Here is a 14551-nt window from a genome sequence, read left to right on the forward strand (position 1 = left end):
GTTAAAATACCAAACTGGTTTTAATTCCACATTACGTGTAATGTGTAAAATGAGACATAGGTTATCTCCCCTGATATAACTCTGTACACTTTAACTAGCGTCACATTTAAAGAAAGAGAATTTATTTTACTTCAAAGTCAATACTATGGTATACTGTTTGTATATAGCCATAGAATGCTGTAAGTAGGCAGAGGAGTTTAGCATGATACGTCAAAAAGTTTCAATTAATCAAAAAGACTTACAGCCCAAAAGCTTGAACGATAAAATCGTTTTTTCGATACTAGTGTCTCCCGTCAGCTTAAGGAAATGTTTGTCAAACGTAAAACGTCACGAACAAAAATGCCACAATGTAAAGGATTTTTTCTACAAATTCTATGTATGCCAAACGTGGAATCTTCAACATCGCCTCCTTAAGTGCAGGCCCGTCTTTTTTTTATAAATGTGGTTTGTGTGATGTCATGACAGCGAATGATGGTACTTCCATTAAAAATGGCGTCGAGATGTTTTTTTTTTTATTTATTCATTTTGCAAAGTCGTACTGAGAATAGTTTACATCAAAATACTTGTTTTAATCTCGTTACTCGCTACACATTGTGTCATCATTTAACTTCAGTAAGACGAACTATTCTTTCAAGAAATCTTCCGATCTTGCTAGATTCCTCTTGATTTTTTTCTATATGTGATTTATAGACACTGATAATATCAATACAATATCTCGGTAAATTCCCTGTAAAAGCTTTTGTATCAATGAGATATATAGTGTCCAACATCTTCGGTAAGGCAGACAATTCTGTATGACAGAGCGTCGCAGTAAATCAGCACCACTACAGTGAACCACAGCGATCTCCAGTTCCATATCTTACACTGTACTACATGGGCTGTACTATATTGGAATGTATTTAAATGTCTGATTTGTTTTATTTTCCCGTTTAATTCCATGAATGTGGACACGCGGTCGTTAGTAATATTTATCTTGAGGATCTAGGACAGTTGACAATTACACTGGTTAACCGGCCTTTGTATAAATAAAATATTTCCGTTATATCAGAAATTTATAAACCGTTAATAGTGTTGTTCTTCTGAATCAACACTGACTTCTGTATTAAATGGTAATGGAGATCGTGTAATGAGTACTAGCGTACCCCAACAGTACAATACAGGTGGTACCTAGTACCTCTAGTCACACCAGTTATGTGGCATGCCTACCTAATACATGATGAGATATTTAACTCTAATTATCATAGATCACGATTCTTAACAGCAGATTTCGTTGTATAGGTACATATACAGCTAAAACAATTCATGTCGAATTGAATCCTTACTTAACGTTCATGTCGGTATGAGGGCAAATTACTTGGTTTTATTATTATTATTATTATACAGATTTCCATAAGTCATGAAAGGAAATAAAATGACCTGGTGTAAATATATATGCAGTTTTGACAAAGGATCAAAAGTTTCTTCCATTTGTATTTATGACAGGTAAATTGTCTTACTACGGAATCTATTTTTTTTTTTTTTTAATTTCAGCTTATTTCACATTTAGTCTCATCCATGATCCATATAATTAGTTATTTGTAAACAATGTTGAATTATATGCTTTGTTAGAATTGTTAGGTCAGTTTCTTTCTCTCTTTTTTCTGTATTTATGTATAACTACTACAGCGAGCATTACCCCATCACTGACGACAAACCCCTCGATTCATGTCGCAAAATCCCAATTTGATTACGCAGCTTAAGACTACTTGAAATGTGAAGTGTATTTGGTTCTACCTGAATAATAGGCGGGTCTACCTAGTGGTAATACCACATATTCAATCTCATGTGGCTATTGTTGTTTTTTTTTTTTTAATTTTTATTTTTGTCCACAATAAGATTATCTAGAATTAGGAGGGGCATTTAAAAGACAGTCAGAAATCTAAAGCGGCGTACCGTGTAATTAAACGAGATTTCAATTTCTCAATATCTTAACTGTTAACTAATGGTGTGTAGGATGGGTTTGAACAGGAGCAGGTACGGCAGTATAAAATTGTGTGCTCTGGCATGGAAAATAGATTAACTTGTAAACTTTTACTTGACCGTGTCTGTAAGTACATTGTTTGAAGAATGATTGTAAATTGTAGGAACAGCATGGCTTTGTTTTATTTACTGTTACTGCATCAACCATACGTACATGTAAGCATGTTACATTTCGTTATGTACACTGTATTTGATTCTACAACTGTTGGGTCTGAAGGAGAAGACTTTTGAAATTTGAGTTAATTTAACACCCTTTGAGTCCCGATCATTGGGGCCAATGCTGGTCATCAAATCTTATGTCAGCAAATAAAACCTATCTAATTTGACCCATAGCATCAAAATACTATTACAATTTCATATTGCAGATGGAAGATTGAATTTCATGATACTGTGATTTTTATAACAGCACGGAAGATGATTATAATAAACAAACCTTTCATGTTTCACAGCATTGAACTCATCGCCTGTCACGTCGATGTCGTCCGTTATAATTATCACATTAATACATTACTGTTTGGCAGATGCTTTCTTATAGTTTTCAATCTGTCACGTACCATTTATTTTTCACGTCCATTTTACTCATCATAGTTATGTGTGATCGGTTTAATTAGAGAGTATAATCGGGTAAATACTCTATACTCTATAGAATACAGAAATGTGATTATTCATTACGTTCTCAATACATACAGATATGTAATAAGACCATTCTACTCAAATTTCCTTCACAATGATGTACGTATATCTATCAACGCGCAATCACGAGTGACGTGCATTTTGAATCCATTATATTAATTAATATGCAAAACTGTAAAAGGTTTAGAAATAACACCGATGTTGGTAGTGAATGAATTCCTTTTTTCTAAGCTGCAGATGTCTGCACCAATTCATCACTACATAAATACCTCGCCCATTGCTCATTGTACATTTAATTATATGTCTAAGACGAGATATGAAATTAAATCACTGAAATGACTTACATTTAAAGATCATATACATGATTCATCAATAGCGAAATATGAGCCACCCCAGCAGACTAGTCACGTGACTAAAAACGCTAGGATAATCAAATTTAAAATGAATATTGTTACTGAAAATGATGATTCTTATACATAAAATTATTATTTCTGTTTTGTTTTTGTTTTTTTCAACGTCGGCTTATATCAAGTTCACAACAAAGTTTATTTTATCGGGAAAAGAATTTTAAAAAACTGATTAATTAAGTATAAACTTTATTTTTTACAACAATTGCGAAACAAGCTTTCAGTTGATATTAATCACTCTTGTTGTCTCGGATGGAAGGGCGCAGGGGGTCTTACTGTGGGAGGAAACCGGAGTGTTCCGGGGAAAACCCACGTGATCTGGCAGGTAGCCTCTTACCTTTTCACGTCCGGTTCCTGGAATCGGACCCCGGACGGCTAGGTAAATGCCGAGTGTATTATCACTACGCCACTGGATCACCCTGATTAATTATTCATAGTTTTATTTTTTTGATAGCTGATTTGATTGTGATCATATTTAGAATGGCCACATGAATAAGTACATCACTATCACACCTGTTACATTGTACAGGTAAACACGCTAGTACTACAGTCCCTTCCACTCACCAAATGGGGACTTTAATAAAATGTGTCACCACCATTATTCAATCCGTTTACAGTCCATTCTTGTTTATTGGCTGTACCCCCTATGAATTGCCAATGCATTTATTTTATTTGTCTATATTCAAACATCGCCGTTGAATAAATCTACATTTCCCACAACAGTCTTTATAAATATTCAATTTTGATTTTCAGCCATTCATTTCAAATTTTATGTTTGCGACCAAGTAAAAAGAGTAGATCTACAAAGGAACCAATCACACGGAGGTTAAGTTAAAAGGTCTTCCGAATAGACGTCCGCTCGTCTCGTTTATAACATTTGGAATTTACATACCAGTTACAATGTACCTTGGAGTCATTTTGTGAAGTTCTTCGTTGATTCAATTATTATATGTAATAAATGTATATGTTACAAGCTAATCATATCTAGTAGATGGTCGTCTACCAAAATTATATAACGTCTGTCTGGACATGAAACTAACTTTAAAAAGTTAACACGAAAACAAACAATACGCTAACAAGAAGTTTATCCATGTCATGGTAACATTGAATAGCTCCTGGAATGCAAGGTCACAAATTTAAGTCCATCTCGAGAAGTTCAAAATATTGCCAGTATAACGATGAAAATAGGTCAGCCAAAAATGTGTAAAAGATCATACGAGACAGAACAGTATACATCCCAAAATAACTCCTCTTCAATAAGATTCTAACAAATGTATTGACTGCCTGCCCTACTTTCGTATCTGCTGACTACCATTTCTTTCGCAAGAAAATAAACATTTTAACACCAGGGGAATTTGTAAAATCTCCACTACCATTTTTCACTTTTATTGGAAAACATTAACTAGTATGCGGAGTGTGTTAGGTGTAACCAAATTTGTGTGTTTCCTCGATTTTTTTCCTACTTTCACGTTAGCATCACTATTAACACGAAGAAGGCATTACAAGGCGGTTCCCTAAGGACATGGCGTGTTTGGTGACCTATATAAAAGAAAAATGAAGCAATCAGGTAAGAACTAAGGAAAGGGGGCGGATATCTACCACTGACCGAGTCTGAGAAGATCTGTTCTAGACGCGCAAGGAAAAATGTCTGCCACTTATCATGATAAAACTGTTGTGTATATTAAGTTTTTAAATGTTGGAAAGTTGACAGGATAACGTGATAAATTGGTCAAACTTCTGTGTCCTTAATATTGCTAGCCTACCTGCGCATGCGTCACACCATCCTGTAATCAGAGGTGATACCCTCTCACACACGTTCACAAGCACGCGGTCACACACTCATATATAGCGGTTCGAAAGCACAACCTTGTCGCTTACGGTCTGTCTCTACAAAACACTGCACAGCGAGCACGGATTATACACTCCGATGTAATCGGATTCAGCGCTTCTTGATGTTCCTTGTAGGATTTACTTCTTATATTTTGAACCTGTATAATAACACCACTTCACTTCAAATCCATTCAAATAGAAAATCAAGTAAATCCGGTTGTGTAATGGCTCCGTATAACAGTGTCGCAGAGGTTTAGCACATATTTATGGTTTAAGTAATGCAGTTCGTCTTTGGAAATAATCTGTTTATCTTAAATCGTGCCACTCACATCTGAACATCGCATTTGCCGATAATTCGTATGCGAAGCAAGAACGAATTACGATATCCCATCTTGTGTCATTCGGATCAATATTTCATACAAAATAAAACTGTTTCATTTTGAAAATCGAATTCATAGCGATAAGCGGAAGAAATCTGATTCTCTAGAAACATTGCTGTTGTCTGAGAAAGATTCAATACACCTGGTCACGTAATTCAACAACATACTTATACCGTCAAATAACATGCTTTCATTCTTCTATTTTTCTCAGAAACAGTCGCTTTGTAAGTTTATATACATTTGTATTAAACATCGACATAACATATTTACAATCTTATTTAGGACAATGGCAATGTCTCATTGAAACTATGAAATGTGACCGACAATTTCGAATGAATCTTATTTAAAACTTCTCCGTTAAAGTGGCAGTCAAACCATAAAAATGGCATTGCTTTAGGAAAAATTCCAGGTACCTTGAAACTAACATTCTATTTCGCCCTATTGGGGGTTAGTTGAGGTGTCGGGTTGGTAACAGATGAGTACAAACATGTACGGTAAGAAATTCAGATAATTTATTTACTGTTTATTTAACAGGTTGTATCCCCATTATAACGGCCTTTCAGCGGACGAGATCTGAGAGTAAACATGTGTGCCAATATGTAGGGGAGGGAGAATTAGCTGCCGGGAGGGGAGGGGTAATCCTATGGAGTAAGGCAGGGTCGTTCATATAAGCGACGTCACCGTCAGCGGGTGGTAACGAGCACGTGTGGTTGTTCATTTAGAGAAAAGGATTAATATAAACAGGAAGTATCAAAGACGAGTTACAGAGGATGTGGTATTCACTGGGAGGGGGTGTGGGGTGTGGAGGGAATGTTGTTGTACATACCTATTCGGATGGTGTTCTGTAAACCGCTGGACGACGTCACTTGAAGGAGTAGCAGTGTCCCCAGCCAGAAGATTTTGGCGACCATTTCATCTGTGTAGTGGGAGTACGGGACCTGCGGGCCCGTCCTCAATAAGTAGTTCCCGGGTTCCGGGAATCAACCCTCAATTAACACAGAAATCCACTTCTTATTTATCACAAAATTTTCTAGTGTATAACACGCACTTATATATTACGCTTATGTTGAGTCAGACGTGTAATCTCACTAATGTTAATCCAAACTCCGAGAATACCAGCTCCATCTCGCCTTCCGTCAGGGTAAGGGTTCCACTTCTCCCGCTGTTGCTGTTAAAACAAAATAAAATAAAGACTTTAAAATAAGTAAAATGAATTATGCCATGTTCAACTCGAAATCGCACCGGCCATGAAACATGTGAAGATCCTTAGTTTGAATGGGTAGTAATAAAACTATGTCTCACAAGCTAACTGTTGGAGACGTTGTAGTCACACTTCCAAACGGACATGTATATACGTACTTGCTAAGCATAGTAATCGTCACCGCTCAGAAACTATTAACACCATCAGATATCAATCCTTTAAAATCTATATCGAATCAGAGACAAGCGTCTGACAGTATATATAGACATATACGTCTGGACTACGACTTGTATAAAAACAGCCCGGCAATCATCGCTGATTTGTAAACGATTTTTTTACCGAGATGATAAGAGGAATTTGGTCGTACATGTAGTGGTTCTATACATGTTTTGGTGCGTAACAGGTCAGTCTGTAAGGTGTTATGGGCTTTATCTAAATAACTTAAACGTTGGCTATCGAGTCGGGATCAATCATCCGTGGTAATAACACATATTCAATCCCATGTGGCCATTGTTGTTTTGTTTTGTTTGTCCACAATAAGATCTATCCAGAATTTAGAAGGGCATTTAAAAGACAATCGGAGATTTAAAGCGGTGTACTGTGTAGTTACACGGGATTTCAATTTCTCGATGTTTTAATTTACAGTTAACCTGCTCAACATTTAACTAATGGTATGTACAGGTAGAATGGGCCTGTACAGTGACAGGTATGTCTGTAAAACTGTGTTCTCTTACACGGAACACATGCGTAAAAGTGCTTACTCTAACACGAGAAACACGTGTAAATCAGTATAGTCTAACACAGGACACGTGTGTAAAAGCGCGTACTCTTACACGAGAAATGCGTATAAAGCGTTGAAAATTGTGTACTCCAACACGAGAAATTTCGGTGATACTAACACTTATTATCTCGAACGATCGACTTAATTTCTCGAGCTCTCGACATATCTACTAGCAGATCACGACCGTTTTATAACTACCGTAAACAACGATATAGTCTGTAGATTAATCAGTATTGCTGTATTTAAATGGCATGCTGCTATGTCGAGTGGTCGAGAAATTAAAAGTCAAGCGTTTGAGATAATAAAGTCGAGTGTCCGAGAAGTTATGTCGGACAGTATCGAAGTTATTGCTAAATATTACTTGCCTGTTTGATGCGATTAATAATCCAATCAAACATATATACATGTTTCATGTACATTTCATGATGGTTATAATCGTAAACATAGATATATACAAATTGTTCAACAAAAATGTCTTCTATTGTAAATACAACACGGAAATGAGCTACATGTAAATATCCCAACTACCAGGTAATTATCTATGACGTTCAATATTGACTATAAAGATGTAGTAGGATGCGTGGGTCTATGGAACATCGTGATGGCACGTTATATAGTACAGGCTATAATGAGGTAGAGAAACCAGAGACGTACTTAAACCTCATACTGTACTGACTCACAAAATCACAAGAATAAAAACATGACTATCACAATTATCTATCAAATTAATTTTCTTCATGTCAATGTTAAAATAAAGTTTAAAAAAAGAGAGAAAAAAACTTACTTCAGTTTGCTAATCTTCCCCGTAGATGTCGCCAGTGAGTAGAGTATGTTATTTCCAACCTACATTAATGGGACCATTACGATATGCCGGTAATTAGCTAGGTGAAGCGGTGGGTGGGGACTTACGTAACAGTTCCTCTCTGGGGTGTAGTTAACAGTAACAAGATTTATAAACGCTACGACCCCCTCCCGCTGTCATCTAATTTGACACGGCTGTTCATTGTGAGCTGGACACATTGGGACAAAGCCGACCAGACTATACATTGTGTACTGGTCATTCCGGACTGGGCTGGTCAGTTTTAGACAATATAGAGAGGATACCACGATTGCTATAGTTTATGACACGTCTATAAAGTGTCTTTCTACCTTGTAATAACATATTACCATGCTCCTAGTGCTTTCTCAGGTGGTGACCAGTAACTTGAGATGTTTACGCCGTCAGGAAATTAAGCTGATAGTGATGACCATCACACTGTTAGGTGTTAAAATAATAAACAACAATAGCTGTTGTGAGGCCCTCGTGTCCCCGGGTGATGGAAGGTACACGTACTTGATATATCCCGACATAATGAAGTCAACGCTATCTTCTTGTGTAAAATAGCTTTTTGCACAAACAAATTATTATGTGTTAAATTTCAAACGTGTCATGTGTCATTTTTTTCTATTTAAAAGTATAGATGTATGTTTCATAACGAGTTTGGTTTCTTTTGTGAAAATATAAACAAATTGTTTAGCATTACTCGTAATGAAATGTATAAATAATGTTAATGAAATATCTATGAAATACAGTGTATTTTTACTACGTGACCATAAGATCAGATCCTAACATGACATGTAAAGTTTCCTTGTGTTTTAATGAGGAGGTGATGTAACCGTATCTATTGTACACTAAATAACGATGTAGTAATGTTAACCTTCGTATCCCACGCAATGTTATTACATAGCAAGCTTTGAACCTCAAATAATTAAAAGATATCTTTTCATTGCTGATACGTCTCATTAACAATTTAGATATTTTGTAACTTACACGAGATATACGTATATATATTTGATGGTTATTCGCTGAATGGACGCAAAAAGGAATGTATCATAGAGGTTTACGGTTATTGTCCGGAGTGAGGTCCAGTGTAACTTGGACATCAGCCACTAGACTGAACTAAAGGGGAAACTTAAGTTGCTGCCGATACCTCGCCACAGATGATAGATTACCATTGTCTCACCTGTGACCACCAACAAACAATTAGGTACAAGACATGGCATTTTATGGCAGGTTTTTTTTTCAGAAAAACAAAAATGATTGTGTATTATATTCAAGGTGGTCGCATGTCATTCGAAGTTTTACGACTTGGTAGATCCTGAAAGCTAGACAAAGACCTCCCCACGACCCTGTATAGACAGTAATATTTTCGTTATGTTTAAACATTTACATATATGTGACTTAAATAAATTGAATAAAATATCAAGGGACAGTGAATCACCCTAAAAGTGATTCAACTTTACTTTACAAGAATTAAAAAAGGGACCGTGATTCAACCTTAGCGTGATTCAGATTTACAAGAATTAAAAAGGGACCGTGATTCAATCTTAGTGATTCAGATTTACAAGAATTAAAAAGGGACCGTGATTCAACCTTAGAGTGATTCAACCTTAGAGTGATTCAACCTTAGTGATTCAGATTTACAAGAATTAAAAAGGGACCGTGATTCAGCCTTAGAGTGATTCAACCTTAGTGATTCAGATTTACAAGAATTAAAAAGGGACCGTGATTCAACCTTAGAGTGATTCAACCTTAGAGTGATTCAACCTTAGTGATTCAGATTTACAAGAATTAAAAAGGGACCGTGATTCAACCTTAGAGTGATTCAACCTTAGAGTGATTCAACCTTAGTGATTCAGATTTACAAGAATTAAAAAGGGACCGTGATTCAACCTTAGAGTGATTCAACCTTAGTGATTCAGATTTACAAGAATTAAAAAGGGACCGTGATTCAACCTTAGAGTGATTCAGATTTACAAGAATTAAAAAGGGACCGTGATTCAACCTTAGAGTGATTCAACCTTAGTGATTCAGATTTACAAGAATTAAAAAGGGACCGTGATTCAACCTTAGTGATTCAGATTTACAAGAATTAAAAAGGGACCGTGATTCAACCTTAGTGATTCAGATTTACAAGAATTAAAAAGGGACCGTGATTCAACCTTAGTGATTCAGATTTACAAGAATTAAAAAGGGACCGTGATTCAACCTTAGAGTGATTCAACCTTAGAGTGATTCAACCTTAGTGATTCAGATTTAGAAGAATTAAAAAGGGACCGTGATTCAGCCTTAGAGTGATTCAGATTTACAAGAATTAAAAAGGGACCGTGATTCAACCTTAGAGTGATTCAACCTTAGTGATTCAGATTTACAAGAATTAAAAAGGGACCGTGATTCAACCTTAGTGATTCAGATTTACAAGAATTAAAAAGGGACCGTGATTCAACCTTAGTGATTCAGATTTACAAGAATTAAAAAGGGACCGTGATTCAACCTTAGTGATTCAGATTTACAAGAATTAAAAAGGGACCGTGATTCAACCTTAGAGTGATTCAACCTTAGAGTGATTCAACCTTAGAGTGATTCAACCTTAGAGTGATTCAACCTTAGTGATTCAGATTTACAAGAATTAAAAAGGGACCGTGATTCAACCTTAGTGATTCAGATTTACAAGAATTAAAAAGGGACCGTGATTCAACCTTAGTGATTCAGATTTACAAGAATTAAAAAGGGACCGTGATTCAACCTTAGTGATTCAGATTTACAAGAATTAAAAAGGGACCGTGATTCAACCTTAGAGTGATTCAACCTTAGAGTGATTCAGATTTACAAGAATTAAAAAGGGACCGTGATTCAGCCTTAGAGTGATTCAGCTTTATAAAGTACTTTATTGTTTCCATGGTTGATAACGTATGCTTATTCAATTGGCAGTTTTCCTTCTTTCCTATTTTTATTCGGTAACGAGAAGAGTTAGTTTTGGCTCAACTTTCTAGTTGCAATGATTACAATTTATTTACATGTACGATGGTATTTGTGATTTTTTCAGACTCTCTCTATTCCAAGATATGATAATTGTTACGACATTCACGTTAATCACAGTATAGCACACCAAATTTATCTGCGTTTATTAGTTATTAGCACGTGAATGTTCCTTCATGACTGAAACGCTGGAATTTGCTCGTCGCTTGAACAAGCGACTTTTATATTGTACATATCATATTAATATGTGTCTCAGTATCTCCCATGGGACCGGTTACCTTACACATTGTTATGCATTGTTATCTATATTGAGATTTGGGTGTAGGGCTCTTTTAAAAGACCACGAAGACCATATATCATATTTCGTAATATACCATTTAATTGTTCCGACGTTATGTTAATGCATTCCCGTAATTATAGAGCTACATTGACGGACTCGGAGATGTAACCATTTGACATTTCGTTTGTTAGATGCGGGACACCAGCATGGGCATTTTACGAGTTCGTCACAGCTTCGGATACTTTGTGTTCATGTAGAATGCTGACAGGGCTACACTGTATCTCTCTCCTGGTATTTCTTATCGTCGTAACACCTTCGTTGTAAGCTGACACTTACAGAAACAGGATATAAATCAGATTTTATTAGCAGACATAGATAGATAAAAGTAGATGTCCTTGTTCCTTTTGGCTGGCCTGGAATCTTAAAAACACGCGAATTTCATTTTACAGGTTATCTGAAACATTACGCTGCCACAAAACTTGAATGTAAATGTTTTGGAATATAAGAAATATGCATGTACATGAACAAATCCGTTAACGCGTTCATATGAAAATATTTTCAAAGAGTGGTTTAACATCTGTTTCATGTGTTATGACAGTCACGCTATATTTTCTCATCAGAGGTAAAAGCAAAATGAAAATGGAGAGGGGAATATTTTTGCAGTGGCTTAATAACCTGTTCTGACTACGTTTATGAATATTTAATCATCAGTATTGGTAAAGTGATATGGAAACTCTCTCGATAAAACTGGACATTAAAACAGGATGGAACTGCGACGGTGTCTTGTGTTAAAATGTGTTTAAGTCTGACGAGCAATTACCCCGTCATAACTCATTCTCACCGTGTTTATTGTATATTTAATTTCCATACATAGTTGCCATACAGACTAATTTACAAGACTCGACCGACAACGTTATACTTCCTTTCGTAAAGATCGGCTAGGGATTAGAAATATTAAGTTTCTGTTTAAAAGTTTATCGTCCCAACGAACAGTGACAGTTGTGGCAGTTTTAGTATTTTTACGGAGAGAAGCTATGCATAGACTCATTCCAACCGATTCATTTAATGTTGGGAATAACATGCAAACACGTGGATACATGACGGATAGTAAAACACGCCTACAATAAATCGCCACCGTAAAGCTAACGTACCGTATAAAATGTCAAAATATATACCAGTTCTAGTCCAAACCAGAATGTTGTCATTTGTGTGAAGTACAGTCCAATTTGTTTAAAACCCCTAAGCCTTAAGACGACGCACATGTCGTAAATATAATGCATGCCAACAACTTGTGAGGATACAACTTTCCCAAGGACATCCTTGGCTAAGTTTGCAAGGAACAATAAATAACGAATGTGCTTGTACTTAGATGTAGGAGCGACTCCACTGGACTCGAGCCGTTTTACATTGCAACCTGCTCCACGAGATATAATCACTTATGATGTATGTCTTGCCTTTGTCCTTGCTGATTATAACTAGGTAAAAATCCACGCTCCTTTAGACTGAGAGATATGATTATTCTCTAGGAAAGTAGAACAATATGAGTTTTGTCTTCAAAACAAAGGGTGTACAATGTGATATGAATACAGTAAGATTTGCACGTCCAAGGTAAAACACTCAATATATATTCGCAATTACCCGTGAAATACTGAATGATAATGAGATGTAAGGATTGTAGCGGTATGACTACGGTATACACTAGTCTGGCTTCATGTTTTCACCGAAATATTGTATATTTACAGTCAATGTTTGGACAATATGGTGACATACTACTGTTATACGGCGACATACCGGTATAGACAACAATACTGTGATGTACAGTTATAGACAAGGTCATGTGACACTGTCACAGACAAGAATCATGTGACACTGTCATGGACAAGAATCATGTGACACTGTCATGGACAAGAATCATGTGACACTGTCATGGACAAGAATCATGTGACACTGTCATGGACAAGAATCATGTGACACTGTCATGGACAAGAATCATGTGACACTGTCATGGACAAGAATCTTGTGACACTGTCATGGACAAGAATCTTGTGACACTGTCATGGACAAGAATCTTGTGACACTGTCATAAACAAGAATCGTGTGACACTGTCATAAACAAGAATCATGTGACACTGTCATGGACAAGAATCATGTGACACTGTCATGGACAAGAATCATGTGACACTGTCACAGACAAGAATCATGTGACACTGTCATGGACAAGAATCATGTGACACTGTCATGGACAAGAATCATGTGACACTGTCACGGACAAGAATCATGTGACACTGTCATGGACAAGAATCATGTGACACTGTCATGGACAAGAATCATGTGACACTGTCATGGACAAGAATCATGTGACACTGTCATGGACAAGAATCATGTGACACTGTCATGGACAAGAATCATGTGACACTGTCATGGACAAGAATCTTGTGACACTGTCATGGACAAGAATCTTGTGACACTGTCATAAACAAGAATCTTGTGACACTGTCAAAGACAACAATGCATAGATATACTGTCGAGAAGGGTATATCATGTGACATGCTGTCGTGGAAGATGTACAAGTAGCAATTCTCCGACATAAACCGTCCCAATAAAAACGAGATCATGTTATACTTTTAAAGTGAAATAAAACATGCGACATACTGTGAAGATTATAAAAGTCCTTTGACTTTATGTTACAATATAATACTGGCATCCTTGTACTGTTTGAATTATTTCAATTATATTTACAAAACGAAACCACTGAATGAGTAAATAACATACAATGAATACACATTAAACCTACGAAGTTTATGTGTGCTCAGTATTGAAATGTACCCAAAACACTATGGTGACGTAGATGTTAGGAGAAAATAATTTAAACAGGTGGAAAATTCTTGCACAGTCGCCTTTATTTAATCCGGACAACGAACAGCAAGTACACACTGCTCAAAGCTTTTTGAATCGCTATGTTAATACCCCTTGACTCTTAAGCTTTCATAACATGTAGATCTCTCATATACGGCTTTTCATTGTTATTGTTGCAAATTTCTTTTAAGTGTTATTTGAATAGTATTTACTGCGATTTGCGAAGATTCCGCCTGTAAGCACCATTAAAAGCCCCTTTAATCACTGCAAACATTAACATAGCCTCCTATGCAAACACTCACAAGACGTCGATTGGCGATGAGAACGCTCTCCGATCAAGGAGGTAAATAAACAAATATGACTGA

The 14551-nt window shown here is 36.3% G+C and overlaps 1 protein-coding gene across 1 annotated transcript in view; it reads right to left on the bottom strand.

Moving 5' to 3' along the window:
* LOC132552729 (glutamate receptor ionotropic, kainate 2-like) overlaps positions 1–14551 on the bottom strand; it is an 83041-nt gene that overhangs the window by 32304 nt on the left and 36186 nt on the right. Inside the window, exon 2 of the mRNA XM_060216923.1 lies at positions 6096–6437. Coding sequence (XP_060072906.1) covers positions 6096–6180 — 85 coding nt within the window. The 5' untranslated portion in view covers positions 6181–6437. The remainder of the gene's footprint in view (positions 1–6095; positions 6438–14551) is intronic.

Source organism: Ylistrum balloti, unplaced genomic scaffold, assembly GCF_031769215.1.
Source record: "Ylistrum balloti isolate Yb309-2 unplaced genomic scaffold, AGI_CSIRO_Ybal_v1 Utg370274, whole genome shotgun sequence".
Taxonomy (NCBI): Eukaryota; Metazoa; Mollusca; class Bivalvia; order Pectinida; family Pectinidae; genus Ylistrum; species Ylistrum balloti.